Source organism: Bacillus rossius, chromosome 13 (genome assembly GCF_032445375.1).
Source record: "Bacillus rossius redtenbacheri isolate Brsri chromosome 13, Brsri_v3, whole genome shotgun sequence".
NCBI lineage: Eukaryota > Metazoa > Arthropoda > Insecta > Phasmatodea > Bacillidae > Bacillus > Bacillus rossius.
The window spans coordinates 4,089,408-4,109,688 of record NC_086340.1 but is presented as its reverse complement, the minus strand read 5'-3'; the positions used below and the strand labels follow the sequence as shown (position 1 = coordinate 4,109,688).

General features: G+C 39.7%; 1 protein-coding gene across 1 annotated transcript in view; it reads right to left on the bottom strand.

Annotated features, from left to right (window-relative positions):
* LOC134538631 (transcription factor SOX-8-like) overlaps positions 1-20,281 on the bottom strand; it is a 75,541-nt gene that overhangs the window by 20,958 nt on the left and 34,302 nt on the right. Inside the window, exon 2 of the mRNA XM_063380066.1 lies at positions 12,298-12,444. Within this exon, the coding sequence (XP_063236136.1) occupies positions 12,298-12,404 (107 nt within the window). The 5' untranslated portion in view covers positions 12,405-12,444. The remainder of the gene's footprint in view (positions 1-12,297; positions 12,445-20,281) is intronic.

Sequence of the window (20,281 nt, the reverse complement as noted above, 5' to 3'; positions counted from 1 at the left end):
TCCGCGGTTGCAGGTTGTTTACGTCGCAGCAGGAACAAGGTCACTGGAACCATGGGCGCTGGATTCCTGGGGACGCAGAAGGTAGGGGCCAGCCTTGCCGCCCCGCTTAGAGCCACTTCACACGACTTCGCCACTCGACCGGGCCGCTAACTGCCCCGCCACCCCCCTCCCATCTCACTTCCCCCTGAGGCCCCGCACAGCACACAGGGGTGGTCGCCATCGACACGTCACGGGAGGGAACCAATGAAACAGCCCTTACGGGGCAATTTCATATATTATGTTTAGAGACCTGAAAAATTCGCGGGTTCATTTCGTGTTATGCTAAAAATTCAAATAATTATACCTTAGTGCTGCTTCTGCCATTGGTTCACTGTTAATCTAAAGTAATGAGGGCCAATTAGAGACCCTCACTCATAGAAGTGTCGAATCACAGGCCACCCAGTCGAGACGACTCACAAGTCAGCAGCCAATGAACAGTTGGCATTTGCCCGAGTGTGTAGAGGATAGTGTAGTCTAACCTGTAGGTCATTGAACCCGCGAATTTTTCCAGCTTCCGTGATAAATTATTATTTTTTTGGGGTTGACATGGCATAGTATGCTTTACTTGATGCAAGCTTTTGGACATACGCCATTGCTAAGCAATTTTCCGCGTTATTTGTTGAGCCTGTTTGCTGTTGACCGGGGATTTGACTGTGGGTCCCCTAGGAATGACTCCCTTACTGCGACATTTACAGAGAAAAGTCAAGTTATTGGAACATTTTGATAGATCAATTATTTTCTTTTCCAACCTTCCTCAGAGAAATATGCATACCGGGTCCATACCGAGCATTGATATCTTTGAAATATTTGTGCAATGGGAGTGCATGACTTGATGTAAGCTTTTGGACATACGCCATTGCTAAGCACATGTATGTCTGTATAAGAAAACTACCAAAAACACAAATGACAAAAATACAAAATACCAAAAAATGGCTGTTGTCAGGATATAAACACCACACAATACTCCACAACAATAATATGGTCAGGGATGTGGAGTATTGTGTGGTGTTTAGGTATATCCTGACAACAGCAATTTTTTGCTTTATTTGTGTTTTTTCATTTGTGTTTTTTGTAGTTTTCTTCTACTGACATACATGTGCTTAGTAATGGCGTATGTCCAAAAGCTTACATCAAGTCATGCACTCCCATTGCACAAATATTTCAAAGATAATATAGTAGGCTTTGGCTACTCGTCGAAGTCAACACTTGTGGACTGGTGTGATTACCATGGCAGTTGAAGTTGCCTGCGTGAAATAGTAAGTTATTTCCTCGCAGCGCTTACAGACTAAAGACTGCTAGTAAATACGTGGTTGCAACAAGGTAAAGAAGGTTTGTGAGACATTCACGGAACGGTTTACAAATAAATTCGACTGTTGGAGAGTGCTGGGACGACACAGATCTTTAATTGCCCGGGTAAGAATTCGAACCCGGTACTACAGCGAATACTTTCTTGTAGTGATACAGCTGTTTTGATGTAAATGTACCAATTTTTTCAAAATACCATGTAATTTTTGTTCTGTTCGAAGTAGCTGGTCTTCTGGGTTGAAGCCGCGTCCTTGGCCAATAATTCACCGACGTTTCGGTCGACATTACAGTCGCCATCATCAGGGAGCAGTTACCTAATGAGGTACCTACAACAGTAGGTAACTGCTCCCTGATGATGTCGACTGCAATGTCGACCGAAACGTTGGTGAATTATTCGCCAAGGACGCGGCTACAACCCATAAGCCGAGCTACCTTCAGACAACGGCCGTGAAAGCCTGCGGACATTATGTGTTCTGTTCAATTTACAAAAAAAAAAGTTTGTCTGTAAAGTTGGTTTACGGACGATAGTATAACGTGACAACGTCATAAAAAACATTGATGAAATGATTGCATACTTTTATGAATAAAATTGAATCATTTTTATTTTAATAATAAAATAATAAATACTTGAAATTATACTAGTAATCAGATTTTTAAAATGCAAGAATAATTAACCTTTATTGCCGAAATTGTTGTTGTAATAAGCAATGAAAACCACATTAACTTTTCACTTCACTTTATAAACAGTCGACGAAACAGTTCACGTGTAGATGACTTGTATTATTAATTTTAAAAACTGGCTTCTAGCTAAAAAGTTTAAATTTAATTATGAACAAGTTTTCATATAAATAAACTGTAATCAAATATCTAACATAACCTATTATAACTGCACTCGCCGACATATGCTACTTTTTTTTTAGTAATAAAAGAATAAATACTTGAAATTATATAAGTAATCAGATTCATTTGCTTACGTACATTTGACGTAGAAATTATTTCATATTACACATTTATAAACAATGTTTTAAGTTTTCACTTCTGTCGGTGCGGCGTAAGCGTACAATGGGCGTAACTGGACACGGCGTAACGAAACAATGAGCGTAACGGGACACGGCGTAACGGAACAATGTGCGTAACGGGACACTATTTTCGTGCGTGCAGCCGGCGTTCATCGATTTATTAGACGTTGTCACGTCAATAATAATAATAATGTTCCAGTGTGGTGAATGTCTGGCAACGACTCCGGGTTGCCTTGCGCCGAAGGAAGGGTCCGGCGCTGCGGGAGCGGTCTGGGGGACGCACCACAACGCCGAAATGCCACAACGCCGAAATACATTAACGCCGAAAAATGTCATTGCAGGACTTACGTTAGGTAAGGTTAGCACACAAATTTCATTCAGCTGTTTTTAATTTTGCTCCTGTGGCCCCCCTCTTCCCCCGCAAAATCATTTTTCGGCGTTGTGGTAATTCGGCGTTGTGGTACACAGCAGTTTTCTAGCTGTCGGCGTTGCGGTCAATTTTGACATTCGGCGTTATGGTATCGGGCGTTATTGTACGTTCGGCGTTGTGGTAATTCGGCGTTGTGGTACACAGCAGTTTGCTAGCTGTCGGCGTTGCGGTCAATTTTGACATTCGGCGTTATGGGATCCGGCGTTGTGGAAATTTCGGCGTTGTGGTAACGACCCGGGTGTCTGCAGTGTTGACCCGGCGACGAGGCCTGTCACCCCCCTCTGTCACGTGATCCCCCAGGGAGGGGGAGTGACAGGAAGGCAAGCCGCGCGCGTGTTGCCGCTGTCCGCCCGGACCGCCAGTCACGGTAGTTAAGGGCGATTGTTCCCGGCCCGACGGAGTCCGGATTCCACTGTGCGGCGGCGCGGACGGGACCCCAGCTCGGCCGCTGCGACGTGCACAGACGAGACAGAAGGAGAGCGTTTTCCCCGCTCCCATTCCCCCCTTCATCAACCCCTTCATGCATTACCGAATACCTTTCGCGGTAGTCTGACATTCAGCGACACGTGCCTTCAGCTGCTTTGGCTCACTGCTCATCTGGATGTCTCCCTGTACTGGGCCAATGAGGAAGAAGCACCGAGTAGGGTAACGGCGGGTAAGAGTACGCATTGAAATTTCGTGCTGTTGGCAGCACTGAAATCCTTTCTTGTTCACCTTCAGCTGTTTTGGTTGAAAATTAAAGATTTACAAGTTTCTGATCAAGGTCAAGGTCATGACCCGCTGGCTTAGTTTTTTTTTTTTTTGCATTTTAAGGAATATAAGCCTCTCAGAGGAAAGTTAAGCCTCCTTGAAGAAAATCAAGCCTCTCTAAAGGAATTTAAGCCTCTCTGACGAAAATTACTGCTCCGGATATTTTTGAGGGGAAAAAAAAGAGGAATTTTCCCGGAAAACGGGAATTTTCCCCTCGAAATAGGGACATTTCTAATAATTTTGAGCCAATTATGAGTAAATTATACACCAAGATGGCCTCCGTGACGTCACAATCCAATATGGCGGACATAATCCACAATCCACACCCTGGAACCTGTTTCCATTTATATGTATACTAACTAATGCTCAATTTTTTATTCCAGGCAAAATTATTACTTAAATTTGTATGAGTAAGTGTTGGAGTTCTTAAATTATGCTATTCCCTGTGATTCCAGTGTGATAATCAATTTTACTTTAAACATAAACTACGAAGAACACTTACTCATTAAAAAAAAAAAAAAGAATGACCTACAGGCTGCACTGTGGATCCTGGCCACGGCATCGAGATAAATAACTACTTCTCCACTGATCTCGCCGCGCGGTCGAAGGCCGAGGCCCCAATATGGCGCCGGCCCAATCCGCTCGCGAGCAAGAAGGGGGGGGGGGATCATATCTCGGCTTCCGCGAAAGAGGTTCGCGAAGCACCAACCGCACACGTGCGCCGCTCCCCAACGAGATGTTCCGTGAAGTCGACCTGCAGTGTGGCCAACCGTTCGGGAGAAGAAAAAAAAACATCCCCACTAGGAACTCCTTCCGAAACCAACTAACAATACTGTAAAATAACATAGTAATTAGTAGGGACCGGAAAAATTCGCGGGTTCAATGACCTGTAGGATGAACTCCATAGTTCTACGTACACTCGGTCAAATGCCACCCACTCATTGGCTGTTTTTCTTGTGAGACGTCCCAACGTAGCAGCCTGTGATTCGATAAAGCTTTGGTCGGTTGTTTCTCATTGGCCCAGAGTCATCCAGGTGAGTTGTGAGCCAATAGCAGAGGCAGCACTGAGGTATAACGATTTGTATTTTAGCCTATCGCGAAATGAATTCGCGAATTTTTCCGGTCTCTAGTAAATAGCCATCATCATCATCATCATCATCATCATCATCATCATCATCATCATCATCATCATCATACCTACTGAGGTTCACCTCAATAGGTAGCTCTACCCTGATGATGGCGACTGCAATGTCGACCGAAACGTCGGTGATATTCTGCATATAGCACGGGCCTTGTCGTCAGTCTTGTTCCATGCATTGTGTTTTCCCAGAAACTCCAATAGTTAGCTACAGTTATTGGTAAACCGTTCCCTGGAATTCAAGTTGGTATTAACTGCGCATTAATTAGCATTATATATAAAAAATAAAGCCCAATTATTGAATTTTTGAATATATTCTCCATGGTTTTAAAAAAAAATTCTTTAATGAAACATTAAATAATAATTTCAAAATTTGCGCCAAATTTTCCTAAGAAATACTCAAGTGTTATGTCGAGAAACTTATTTCGTTTATGCAAAAATAACGACAGCCGTATGCTGTAAAATTTACAATATCTGTGTTGTGTTATTACAAGCTATTTCTTTGCAATTGGTTTCCAAAGGAATCGACCGCCTTTGCCGCACAGTCGGACTTGGTCGGAAAACGACGGAGTTGGCAACCCTGAGCGCCGCGAGGTTGGATAGGGGGTCTTGCAAAGATGGTTTGACGTGGGTGAACTCGTGAAGAAGGGGAGAGGGGGGAGAAATGGGATGAGAAAGAGAGAGAGAGAGAGAGAGATGGAGAGATAGAGGAAAAGCGCGCGGTCATTCAGACGCGAAGGGCAAGCGACGCCATCTTCGGACGCCTGGCGCCGCGACGCCGCCGTCACGACGCAAGAGCAGGAGGTCACGACAAAGACAGAACCAAGGCGTGGGATCCGACAACAGACACAGAAATTTCGCGCATTCAATTAGTCGCAAGTTGTAAGGAAAACCCTACAACCTCTCGCACTGTGCTCATCATCGGACTACAGTTCTTTAACTGATCCACACAATGATGTATTTAGATATCATACAGTTTCTCGGAAAGGAGCCAATGCAGCTTAGAACTGTGTTTTTCATGGGATAAAATTAATAAATGCCCAATATGAAATAAAAGTGCAAACATAAGCCCACAGAAAACAAGCCTAAATCAGCTGATGTCAAACACATAAACCCAACGTTGAACCTAAACATGTAGTATGTGTATCGAGTAGGCCAAACGGAATTCTTCCATTATGATAGTTTTCCAGCATGGTACTTTCCCCTATATTTAAAGTAGGCCAAAGGGAATTCTTCCATTATGGATCATTATGGTAGTGTTCCAGTATGGTAGTTTCCCCCGCCCCCTGGACCGGTCTCCGCTGGTAGCTGACTGGTCTACAGTCGTAGAGGGACGTGTCCAACCCATGTTTGTTGTTTACACTGTCACAAAAAAAAACACGAATTTTCCTTGTCCATATCCACGTTTGTTTGTTTTCTGTTTTTAACACGCTTTTAGTAGCTTCACTTGTAACTTAATAATAATCAAATTTGGGAAGTCCATTTTAACCTACTTCTAAATGTCGTATCGATTTGAAACTGTACAGTTATATGTAATCCGTTTGACAGTAGAATAATTTCATGACTATGACCCGATGTTGCGAAAAGGGGGCGGGGGAGGGAAATTATTGGAGAAAAAAAAACACAATGCAATGGGCAATAATCATGCTTTTTGTGTATCCATGATTCCGGGACATGGTGTGAAATATACCCGAATACGACTGCCCCATTTTTTTTTGGGGAGGGGGGGGGGGGTTTGTGTGTGTGTGTGTGAGAGAGAGAGAGAGAGAGAGAGAGAGAGAACATTCTAAGCCACAAAATATCGAAAATGTCAAAAACTGATTCTTTTTTCGTTTTGGAGTGTTTCTCCGAGCCATTCGGGGTGCTCAAACTACGCCGCCCCTCCTCAGGGGGGAGGTGATTTGTTCACGAAATTTTTGGGACTTTGAATTTGGATGAATTTGTTTAAATTTATAAAAAAAAAAAAAAATCAATATGGAAAAAATTTAAAAAAAAATTACTTTTTAGTTCCTAAAACAATTTTTTTTTTTAATATAATATTATTGACTGTACGTATACGTATGTATGCCCACAAGATTAAACCAATTTTCGTACCATGTGCGTCTCTGCCTGAGGACGGGAGTAGATAGCAGTTCCCGAAACGTCGCTTGTTTCTGTTTTGGAAAACTATTGTGTTTGTTTCGTCTTTTCGTTTGTCGAGTTGTGCTGAATTTTTTTTGGGTTAAATTTTTTTTGTGCTGTCATCATTAGAGTTTTTTTTTCGTTCTCTTCTGTTTTGGAAAACTATTGTGTTTGTTTCGTCTTTTCGTTTGTCGTGTTTTTGTCTCGTTTCAACTGTTGTACTGAATTTTTTTGGGTTAAATATTTTTGTGCTGTCATTATTGTGGGTTTTTTTTTCGTTCTGTTAGTCCATTTTTCTTTGTTTTTCTCTGTTTGTTGACCATATTCCTGTTATGGAATATTATGTGGTGTTTATATTCTGTTGACAACAGCAATTTTTTTGCTTAGTTTGTGTTTTTTGTCTTTTGGGTATTTTGTAGTTTTCTTCTACAGACATACATGTGCTTAGCAATGGCGTATGTCCCAAAGCTTACATCAAGTCATGCACTCCCATTGCACAAATCTTTCAAAGATAATATCAATGGAGGAGGATATAAAAACAAAAAGAGAGATAGGTATAACCGAATTATTTTAATGTTCAACGTTTACCGACTGCGCGGTGTTTAATCTCGACGAGGGCGATCGCACACGCGGGGCTGCAGGCAATCTGCCGCGATGACGCGGCTGAACGCTGACGAGTCAATCCCCGGCCGAACGGGCCGGTCTCCGGCGCCGACAAGGGGTCGTGTCCGGCCTCCAGCGGGCGGTCAAAACAGCCGGTCGTTCATCTCCGCCGGGGATATTGATTGTCCGGCCCGTAATTGGCCGTCAGCGAGCCTGGGAGGCCGGCCGCAGTTGTCCTTCCCGCCGCCGCGGCGCTGCGGTCGCTCGCTGTCCCAGTTCTCGGGACAAACTACCGTTGCAGATCTGCACTCTTGCCTGTAAAGTCGGTTTACGGACGATAATTTTACGTGGTAACTAGAGACCGGAAAAATTCGCAGAATTCATTAAGCGATAGGTAGGGACTGGAAAATTTCGCGTTTACGATGACCTTCAGGATTGACTACACGGTCCTCAGTATACTCGAGAAAATAACACCTTTTCATTGGCTGCTGACCTGTGAGTCGTCTCAACTGGTCTGCCTGTGATACGATACTTTTTTAACCGAGTGTTTCCCATTGGCCCAGAGTCGTCCGGATGAACAGTGAACCAATTTTAAAAAAAAGCAGATTAAAGGTATATGTATTTGAATTTTAGCGTATCGCGAAATGAATCCGCGAATTTTTCCGGTCTCTAGCGATAGGCTAAAATACAAATCGTTATACCTCAGTGCTGCCTCTGCTATTGGTTCACAACTCACCTGGATGACTCTGGGCCAATGAGAAACACCCGACCAAAGCTTTATCGAATCACAGGCTGCTACGTTGGGACGTCTCACAAGACAGCAGCCAATGAGTGGGTGACATTTGACCTAGTGTACGTAGAACTATGGAGTTCATCCTGCAAGTCATTGAAACAGCGAATTTTTCCGCTCCCTATCAATGGGACAAAGCGGTAGGTATGTATGGTGTCATGTAATTTTCGCCAAATAATCTGATTTCTCATTAGACCGCAATGAGGTATGCCCGGGCTAGTGATTGGTCCCTTGTGACAGGCGGCTGCCCTGTTTGGCCGGACCATTCAGGACGCTGATGACTCTGATTGGTGCGCTGACAGCGGACATGCGCCTGTAATAAACCCAGCCAACCACGGAACACAGACAATGCTACACAGTTTAAACACACAGCTGGGATTGAAATATTTTCGCGAAAAGAACATGTATTGGACACCCGGAAATTTTCGCGGATTCGTCTGGCCTCAGGGTATAATTCGAATTTGTAGGTGTGCTCAACCCATGTCTGCTTTCCCATTGGTTGATTTCTCAGCGCGAACATTTTTATCCCTGATAGTTGGCACTAGCTGATTCGCTTACTTCTCTCCTAGCTGGACATCGTTGGCTCACGGTCGTAGAGGGGCGTGTCCAGATCAGTGGTGTAGCGAGGATTTGTGTATGGGGGGTGTTAAGAAGCATGCCCCCCCTCCCCCGGTATTAAAGCGGGGGGTCCGGGGGTCCTCCCCCGGGAAAATTAGGATTTTAAGGTGTAAAATAGTGCTATTTTAGCAGTTTTCGGTACTTAAATGTAAATATTTTAATGGTAAAAATTTTATTAATTTTAATATGAAATTTGTCTGAGTGATGAATAAGAAATTAATTAAAGATTTGGTGCTAAGGGGGGGGGGGGTTTGAACCCCTAACCCCCCCCCCCCCCGGCTACACCCCTGGTCCAGATAACTTGCGGACCAATCACGAGCACAGGGCGAGAGTGTGAAAGTTCGCATTCAAACCTGCGACTAAATGATTGCGCGAAATTTCCTTAACTCTATACATGGAGCTCGGTATGTATTAAGAGAGGAAGCGTCACCTGCCAAAGTGCCAATGGGAACCCCAGAAGGCAAGGAGAGTGGGGAGGGGGTAACTAGGTTGGCAACACCGGGCCTGCCCCCAGACACGCGCTCTCCCGGCGGCGGCGGTGATAACGAGGCCTGGAATGTGGGGCAACAGCCGAGAGCCGTTCCCTCAGCCCCCTCTCACACTCTCTCACTCTCTCCCCCCCCCCTCTCTCTCAGCATGCAGGGGGTGGCGAGTTTACCTCGAGACACCCCACCAGCGACACGGGGTCGTCAAACAGCAAGTACTAGCAGGTCCTGTAAGGTCCTATCAGGTCCTAGCAGGTCCTGTAAGGTCCTAGCAAGTCCTAGCATGTCCTGTAAGGTCCTAGCAGGTCTATTGTTTTACTAAATTAAATAATTTAGTTTATACATGTAGCAATATTAATATTGAATACAGAGTATTTATTTAAAAAAAATTTAAATTTCCAACTTTTTTTTATAATATCATTCCAGGAATTTTATTATTTTTTTTTCTATTGAATATTGGCATGCAGAATTAAATTAATTTTTTTTTCATATTATAACATCTAGCGTGTGCACATAAGTTTATGCTAACTGTCGTCCGCTGAGAGAGAGAATGCCGTGTGTCCGGGCCCGGGGACTGTCAGCCCCCCCCCCCCCCCCCCCCCCGCACGACAGTAAGAAGGCGCGGCCGCCGCTGATGAAACGCGCATGCGCGACACGGCGTCTCGCCGCGGAGGGGCGCCGCTAATGGCCGATGACGGCCGCCGATACGTCCCCCCCACCCCCCACCCTACTGGGAGATGTGGTCCTCGTTAGCCGCGCCCAGTTCCCACGCCTGACCGTGCAGCACGTCACGTGGTCTGCGGGGCGGCATCCATACTTTCTCCTTCTTCTAGGGACGGGCCAGTCAAATCCTCAAACACCATCAAATCTTTGGTATTCGAAAGATTCGATATTCGAGGGGGAAAAAAAGATTCAGAAGAAAATAATAAATTTACAAAATTAACATCAAAAAACCTCTGACATGTTCGCAGGCTTTCCACGGCCATTTGTCTGAAGTAGATGGATTGGCTTCTGGATTTGTAGCCGCGTCCTTTGGCGAATAATTCACCGTAACTGCTCCCTGATGATGGCGACTGTAATGTCGACCGAAACGTCGGTGAATTATTCGCCAAAGGACGCGGCTACAAGCCAGAAGCCAAGCTACTTCAAAACCTATGACGTTATGCAAATAAATTTTTTCTTCATACCTATTCTTCTACGATCCCCCGAGATATTATACTTTTAACATGTAATTAAACAAATATAAGTACAATAGGTAGTAATTCTAAAAACGAAACTCCGTGAGATTCTTTAAAGACTAAAGTAACTTTAAATACACATTTATCTCGATTGTCCACCAATTAATGTTACATTAATCTATGTACGACATAAAGACTGCATGCCAGTGTAGATCATTGCACTTAGAGGCGATTTCACGCTAGAAGCACCAGCAAGTTTCGCACTTATCATCCCACCTTACTAAAACCAACAAACCCTTTGTTAAGCGGACCCACATTACAGGATAGGGGTTTACTTAGCCATTCTTCACAATATTGCTTGCAAAAAAAACGCATTATGCATCCAAAGAGAACACACCTATAAAATAATTAGTAGGAGTTAGCTATTTTAAGTTTCTCTTACTGAGTATTTATCAATGTTCAAATGTTGAACACTTTTTCTGTAAAACATAACAGTGCAATTTCATTTTAAATGCACAGTGGGGTTTCTTTTTAAACTTTTTTTTCTATAGCAAATGAGTAATGATGACTGATGCCCTTTTCAAAACAAACACTAAATTCAGTTTCATACCACAGTCACACTAATCATTGAATTGGTTTCCTCTCCATATCAAATGGTTAGGAACACCTGTATTTCGCGAATACATTTCGTGTCAAGGTATTTCACAAAATACTGTAGCTTTTCTCCTGTGGTTATTGGCTGAGGTCGGTGAGAGGTGTCGTCCCGCTCTTGACGGGGCCAATGAGAATGTGGTCACCGTACTGCTGCACCCTCACAATTTGCCATGACTCTTAGAAAAAGCTACAGTGTTTTGTGAAATACCTTGACATGAAATGAAATCGCGAAATACAGGTGTCCCTACAAATGGTGTAGAAAATATTATTTTAGTAAAAAAGTCTCAAGAACACAACAACACTAATAACTAATTTTATGTATCAAAAAGAAATTGGTGCTCTTTACAAAACCCCCGATTCATTTCTAAGTTATGTTTACGAGGAGTGGAATGGTGTTGAGGGGAAGGTGATGGCATTGGGAGGTGTGAAATAGTAGAGTGAAACCTCATTTCCTCCTGGTTGATGCCCCGATCGCAAGGAATTTTCTACTCAATTCAATGTATTTAAATCACTATTTTTTGCATGCACCACTGCTTGTTTGGACTGTATGTCATAGAGAGAGAACCTGAGGAAAGGACAAAGAAAGATTAATTCTCAAACTCACAGAAAAAAAAGCCAAAATATTCCATTGTCAAATGTTAAATTAAAGACAGAAGAGATAATTCTGCAGAAGTAAGTAGCCAGAAGGATATCACAGCACAATACAAACGATGTTGTTCTGACTGATTTCTTTCACGGGTTTATCTGTGCTGTGTTTACATTTAACGTATTTGACACCGGCTGATTTTGACTTTTCCTCTGTGTGTTTGTGTACTCATCTTCCTTTGTCCATCCTCCAGGTTTTCTCTTAGACGTGCAAGACTTGAGGTAAGCTTTTGGACATACGCCATTGCTAAACAAATGTGTTTAGCAATGGCATATGTCCAAAAGCTTACATCACGTCATGCACTCCCATTTCACAAATATTTCAAAGATAATATCTTAGACGTACAGTCCAAACTAGCAGCGGTGTATGCCAAAAATAACAATTCAAATGAATCTTCCACATTGCAAGAATCATTGAGAGAACATACAACTCCAGTGCAGTTTCGGCGGACCAACACTGCAGTGACGTGGTCAGGCTTCACCATGCGATGGGGACGCACCCTGGCGGAAGGACAGGCTCACCTCCAGAGCTTGCCCAATGTCTTGCTGAGCTCTGCGTTGTGAAGCTGAGGATACTGGTTGGCCAGCTTCCTCCTGGCCGCCTGGGCCCACACCATGAAGGCGTTCATCGGCCTCTTCACGTGCAGTTTCCGTTTGTCAGAAGAAGCCCTGCAGGCAGCACAACGAGAAAAAAAATTACTCTCTCAGCGTACCTGTTCACTCAGGCCGGGTTTATGAAACACACAAGGAATACAAAGATTCAATAAAAAAAAAACACAAGATAATCACAATCCTTCATGAAGATGCCCCACGCCCTACAACTTGAAATTGATAATACATGTGATGTCCATCACGAAAACTTATTTTGTTTTAAAATATTATTTCAATTCACCGGTGACAGTTCAACAAGCAAGAACGTCATGTATATTATTCACACGACATCTGCATGTCTAAATGTTTTTTATTATTGTTCTTCACTTCAAATGTGGAAGGGAAACGCAAGCTGAAACGGAAAGAAGTTGAAAATACAGCATCGGGACTGTGCCACTGGCTTCGTGGGGAGACTGGTGCATCGGGACTGTGCTGTGTGCGAGTAGAGCGAGGTAGTGTGTTGCGACAGAGGTGCGATGTAAGGGATGATGTTTGCTCGTTCGTAACAATATTAATATTATCTCAGTTAATGGGGTCGAGGGTTCGATCCCAACACTCCGGGCATGGCTTTAATTGGTGAGCACTTAAGACGTCAAGCAAATATTTTGGAGCTCAGTAAAATCTTAGTGGTCCCTATACCATTACCGCCTGACGGGACACACTTACGTTGTGTGTGTGTTTCTTGCATGTTGTGTAGCTCATAAACGAGTATTTGAAAACACAATTTCTGAACTGTTTGAATTTTTTTTTGTGTTCTTGCATTCCTCGCGTGGTTCATAAGCCCGGCTCTACTGCTGTGGCCACGAGTCGCTGCAGGACGAGTACGGCCATCTCCAGAGGACGCGAGAAGAACAGGGGAGGAAAACCGAACCCTCGACACTCTGTGCAGTTATAAAACAAGTTTCTCTTCATCTCGCTGTACAAGGCCCTCGATAACATATAGAAAGACGAACATCCAATATGTTTACGTTAAGTTACACACAGTTAAAAATATACACTGTATTTTTTTTTTTTTGGAAATGGAAGCGAAACATTGATTTAAAATAAAAGATATTTGTAAACTGGTACATTTACATGAAGACAACTGTATCACTACAAAATAGTTGTCGTAGTTATACTGGGTTCGGATTCTTACCCGAGGAATTTATGCTTTGTGTTGTCCCAGTACCACCAATAGTGGTTGGGGGGGGGGGGGGGGGTGGGAAGGGTTAATGGTGAGCGGTGAGGGGAGGAGGTGACAGTGATTAATTACCCTAATTTGCTTATTCTTTGTGTGGTCCAGGACCGCTGCCCACCCCCTACTATCCACGCTCTGTGACACCCGAAATTATCGTGGAAACAACTACAAAGGACTGTGTTTTATGGCAGTGACTGTGTTTAACGATGGTAATTCTGATTTGTACTTATTTCCGCAATGTTCTTGCCGTTGAAACATAGCGACGGTGCTGTAGAAAGTGACTTCGTTGAAGTCTCAGCAATAACATCTCTTGACAATTGCTAACTTCGTGCAGGAGCGTAGCCAGGGGGGGGGGGGGGGTTAGGGGTTCAAACCCCCTCCCTTAAAACAAATCTTTAATTAATTTCTTATTCATCACTCAAAGAAATTTCATATTAAAATTAATAAAATTTTTACCATTACAATATTTAAATTTAAGAACCGAAAACTGCTAAAATAGCACTATTTTACACCTTAAAATCCAAATTTTCCCGGGGGAGGTCCCCCGGACCCCCCGCTTTAATACATGCTTCTTAACACCCCCCATACACAAATCCTGGCTACGCAACTGACTTCGTGGTTAATACTCTACAACGGATCCAATCCTACAAAAAATTGTTAAATGAACAAGAATGTGTTTCAGGGTATTTAAACTTACTACTATTTTTAATTGTATTGATATTATAACAATTTTATATATGAATCGAATTTTAATACAATTTATTGTTAGCCATTAACAAGAAATGGTGGTCCAGAAAACCTAGGGTAGTTGCGAATGGCCATAAATGAAGTTATCTTTTCAACGTACTACTAGTGTTCGCTCGCCAAATGAAGGTAGTTGTTCAGACTCTCCAATTTCAAAAGAATAAATTTGTGTGTGTGCCTTTCATAGAAAACCAAAGAACATTACATTATAATAAATTGTCTTTATTTTCGACTCATTTGTCTTTAGTAGGTATTCATCGTATTGAATATGGTCAATTTGTTTTAGACGAGGTTAAATATTGTCAAGTTTTTTTCCCCTTCTTTATGAAGTGTCTAATTTTTAATTATGTTGATATTTAAATCATTTTTTAAAATTATTGCATGTAAATAAATGTATTTAAAAACACTCGAATAACTATCAAGTCTCATGGTAAACCACAGTTTTGAGAGCAATAGTATTTACAATCATTACGGCACAATGAAAAATAAATAGAGTGAAATAAAATTTAAAAAAAAATGTTCGTCATGTACGCAGTTAATGTCAGTGATACTTGATTCCTTCTTTGGAAAAGGCTGTGTCTGCTAATCACAGCCGCCTCGTGACTCGTGCCAAGAATAATTGCCGCGCTGATGACACGCAATAAATCCAGACGCGGTGCGACTGAGCGCGTCTGCGAAAAACGAAATACACTCGACGACCCCATGTCTGGGGGGGGGGGGGGGGGGAATAGAGCCCAGATAAATCGTTCCCTTGCGAGATACTGAGCTCATCAGACGAGGAGAGGGAGAACCCACCACTATAGGCAAAGAAAAAAAAGGTCGACAAGGTTCAGTGTCACAGGCTGTTTTTTAACCATCACTCTTGAAAATTAAGGTGGACAGGAAATAAATTAATTTTTATAGAGTTTTAGTGCATGGGAGTTAGCTCAATATAATACTTTTTTTTTACTTAAAAATCGTTTGCTCTTTTAAAAAAAATATGTAGCATTTAATATTGTTGCGGTTTTTAATTTTTTTTTGTAATTTTTATAGTATGGTTTAAATATTTAAAATACCGCACGTAGAGTAAAGAGTTTAGTAGTGCACGCGCGCAAGTTTTATTTGTGGGTGTTAAAATACTTTGTCATGGTGTAAATAATGTAAAAATATGAAATCAAATTATTTATAATTAAAAGAAAAACTAAGAAAAAAATTAAATATCTGTTGCAACTTACCTTTGCACGTGGTACTAAAGGTTTATAGAAAATAATACAAAGATTTAGTGCTTTTTTTTTAAATTATAAAACGTAATAAAATCTTTTAGTTTACATCTGAATAAAAATTTAATCAAGCTTCAAATACCAGCGTGAATGGTCTTACCTAAAGAAAGAAACGTATCTAAATGCCATAGAGTGTACAGATATATCCCAAATTAAGGTGGAGGTAGGCATCATGCAAATGACGGTTCAACCAAGAATTAAAATCCTCATTATAAAAATAATGTAATAATTTTTAATGCAAATTAATTATAGATAAGAAACATAAACTCATTTACTTAAATACATTAAAAAAAGTTATAAATACCATTTCTCTCACTAATATTCAAAATAACGGAATGTTTAATTATTAAGACTAGTATCCAATATCAATAATTAAAGTATAAGATGTAAAAGCACATAATTTTTTTTCTATTTGTATGTAGCATCTTATTAATTTTGTGAACATTTTATTGCGCGCACATCATAAAAATTCACTCTCATCATTTTTTTTTTCACAGCGCGCCGAACTAAGAATTACTTCAAAAACCATTATATATGTAAAAAGGTTGTCAGATATATTTAACTATTAAAAATGCTTCATAATCTTCGTCTTTAATGATGTTGCAAAACAGAGACCTAAGGAAACAAAACGTGAAATATGCTGGCCAGGATTTTCTTCCCCGTTCATTCACAAGTTTCTTTCGAGAGAAGAAGCTCCATTCATGAAACAACTTATCAAAATGAAAACAAGTCTCCTCCTCGAACACAGATAATATTTTTCTCAAGGACTAACACATATGCGTTACTCGTAAGACCTCAGGTTATGTGGTTAGTAGCGATAAGGCCCGTTCTACAACGGTACGGAAACGTTAACGGATCACGTAAACGTAGACGGATCTACCAGAACTTTTCACTATCGCGTCTGCTGCTTCCACAATGTATGGTAACGTAACAAATGGCAACCAATTAGATTGCATTTCAAGGTTACGAAATATGAATTTTATACATATATATTTGTGTTATGTTATGATATTGAGGCATTATATACATATATATAATGCCTCGATATCATAACAAACATATGTTACATATATAACAAAAATAAACCATCAAGTAATAATAGAACACTACATATTATTGTACTTAACAGTCTTAACGTATTTAGAACATGAACAAACATGGCTACCTCCGCAACCAAATACTCGGCTTCTATTGGTCGAACGCAGCAACAACGTGAACGGAATAATCCGTACGGGTTCGCCTCCGTTGGCCTGATATTGTAAAAACTCTGTCCTGTGGAGGCGCGGAAGACTACCATAATTGCCTCTTCGAAAAAGGCGGAAAAGTACCATAACGGAAAACTGCTATAACAAAATGGACGAACATTTCTTATACATTCCACGGAATGAGGAAATCGGCCTTAATCATAAAATTGCAATGTAAATAGCTTCAAAGAATTTACATTTTTGCACACTCGAATAATTGAAGTAATTGTAGATCATTATTTAATTAGTGCAAATCCAACGCAAATGTTCAAGGGTTTTCTTATGTAATTATTTCATTATTAGGGTGATAGAACACAAAAATCTCCGATATTAACGGACATTATGTCCGTATTAAATTAAAGTCTAAAAAATGTATTTTTAAGATGCTGAAATTCGAGGGAAATATTTTTGTGTAGTGTAGTAGGTCAAGCAGCACAGGCGCTCTAGGGGAGACAAAGACTTTACAAAGGTTTGCAGTCTTTCAAAAATAAACTCTGCTATAAATGAAGTACTTTTTCTATTACGAAATAAAAAAATATTACTATGCTTCTTTATAACTGTCAGATCAAATTGAAATTCGGTTTTTTGTGCCGAACGACACTTACAAACTAAAAATGACACATATAAGCACATAGAATAACAACCAAAAACACATTATACAAGACATACAATGATACACATCAATAACTTTACGACAGAACACGAAACAACACATCATACAGATAAAGACTGATAAAGTTCATAGTAACTAATTGGTTATAATTGGTTACTTTAGTTTTCACAAAAATCTTAAACATAAACGGTGTTAACAAAATAAACATGTATATTATAAAAGTTTTAAAGAACTTTTTGCTTAAGTTTTTTACCAATGAAAATGTCTAGATTATTCAAAAAGTTATAATTTGTTACAAATTTTATAGTTACTAATGGTTTTAAAAGTGTCACTAATTCTATAACTGCAAGTGGAAATTCTTAATCCAAACCGAGATATTATGTCTGAAGCATCAAAAATCGTAATAAAACGTATATAATAAAATGTTTATCACTGATTGAACGTCTAGTAAATAGAAAATGCAAATTAAATAAATATAGGAATGTAGCATATTTAAAAGGGATTTAATAGCCAAAAATTTTAAAATATTAATTTAAGAATTTTTTTGCATACTTTCAATTCTATTACAATTAAAATTAGTTATTTAATTAAAAAATACGACACAATATTCTACTTCATAGCTAATCAATTTGAATAACAAAGAATATAATCATGTATTGCTGCAGAGAAAGTAATAAATTTAATAAGACCTACGATCTTCAAGTGCAACTAATAGTATTTTAGATGTTTTTGACGAAACAAATATTTATAGGCACATTTATTCCTAAAAATATTATTTCTGAAAAACCACGTAGTTTTCAATAAGGAAGATTGTCTTTAACACACACAGTATTATGTATATATATTTGTTTTAATGTTTTAAATGATTGTTTGAGCTTTATTTATAACATGTTGGAATGATAATGCTACAGTTACTAGAAACTAAAACACTACAAAAAATATTTTTGCAAAACTCCGTTCCCCCGGAGAAACCCCCGGAATGGCCACCGCATGGGGAGCCCAAGAAAAGAAACGGGCTCCCCATTTGGAAGCCACCCGGAAGGTTTTTTTCTGTTCCACCCACCGTTTCTTTGGTAGCCTGACTTGTTACAAGGGATTGTATTCCTACCAGAGAAAATGCCACCATTTTATCTGGGCAATCCGCCTTGGAGGAGCCGGGGCGCGAACCCGGGTCCTACAAGTTACAAGGCAGGCGCTCTACCCCAGAACCAGAGTGGTAGAGCGACAATCGGCAGTCTTCTTAACACTGACATGATGTTATTCAACGAGTTTACTGTAGTTTCATGTGTCATTAACACGTGCAGTAACATCTAACCTCGGTAACGAACAAATTTATGTGTTTTTATGTTGTTCGTTCAGCATGAATTATGTAATTTCATAGCAGTGAAATATAATTTGTATAACTAGTCTGGTAATTTTTTAGTTGATTTTCTGCAAACAAACTTACAGTCTCGCTGTACAATAATTATATAGAACTATAGACTAGTAAAAAAATATGTAAAGAGCTTGCACTGTCGATAGTAAAGTTATTTTGAAATAAAATAAATAAGCGTGTTTAGTTAAAATATGTGTGCACTTACAAGCATGAAGTTATTGTATAATATTTTATTTATTTGGTTTTAAAGCCAGGCAAGTTAACCTCGTTATATCACTTTTGGCATTTTTTTTTTACCGTGCTTAATATGCGCAGCTAATACTGGAAAGCTATTAAAACAACTGTTTGCAAATAGGCATTTTCAAAATTTTAAATTAAGTACTAAATCAATGAAAGTGTTGGAGATGTCAAATTAAAAGGTACATTTCATACTGACTAAGAATTTAGATGATACTAGTTTTGTGAGATTTGCTTACTTATTGAGAAATATTCACATTATTTGAATCCAACTATATTTTATTGGAACTTAAAGTACTCCTGAGTACATAATTCTTGGTAATAGTTTACCTCAAGGTTAAGCAGGAACATAAATGTTTTATTTCATATAATCAAACCCTCAGAAAATTAGATCATCGGGATTATTAAACATGAACTTCTTTGAGTACACAACTACAGAAAGTTTTTATTTGATATTTGTACACATCGCAGTGACATCGCTATTTAATTATTTGTAATTTTAATTGTAACAAAAATTGGAATTCGGTGTTTTTATTTTGGATGTGTAAAAGTATAAAACATGTATTATGTTTTAACTGTTACAGTATAAAAAGTTCATTTAATGGTTGTGTATGTTTATTTTTGTCCAAAAAAATAACTTGTACAAAAAAATATTCTGCAACAAGAGATTTCACTTTTCTTATAATTTTGTTGTTTTAAATTATTATGTTCGAACCTTTCCTTCAGTTCAACAACTTAAGTAGATATAATAATTTCGTTATGAAATTAAATTCTCCATACATACTACACTTGATATTTTGAGATTTTTGCGAAATAATATATAATTTTATTTTAAATACTTTTTTTCTGCAAATGTACGGGTTTCAAATACAAAATAAATACTTTAATTTTTTTTTTAATGGTTCTTGTAATTTGGGGAGATTGATTATATATATAATTTAGGACATACACTATGCTGATTAAAATGTATGTCATAAACCTCAATAACGGACAAGTAAGATAAATTTGCAAACATACAGAAAACAAGCGAAGCTCAGGGAACATCAAAACATTTAAAACATAGACAGAAATTATTTCAGCACAGGCGGACACAGTGTGCTAACAAAGACGAGATATTAGCAACAATAATAGTAAATAAAGACGAAAAATACTTTGGACTACTCACAGAATTGATTTTTCAGTACTTTTACGAAAATATTCTATTGG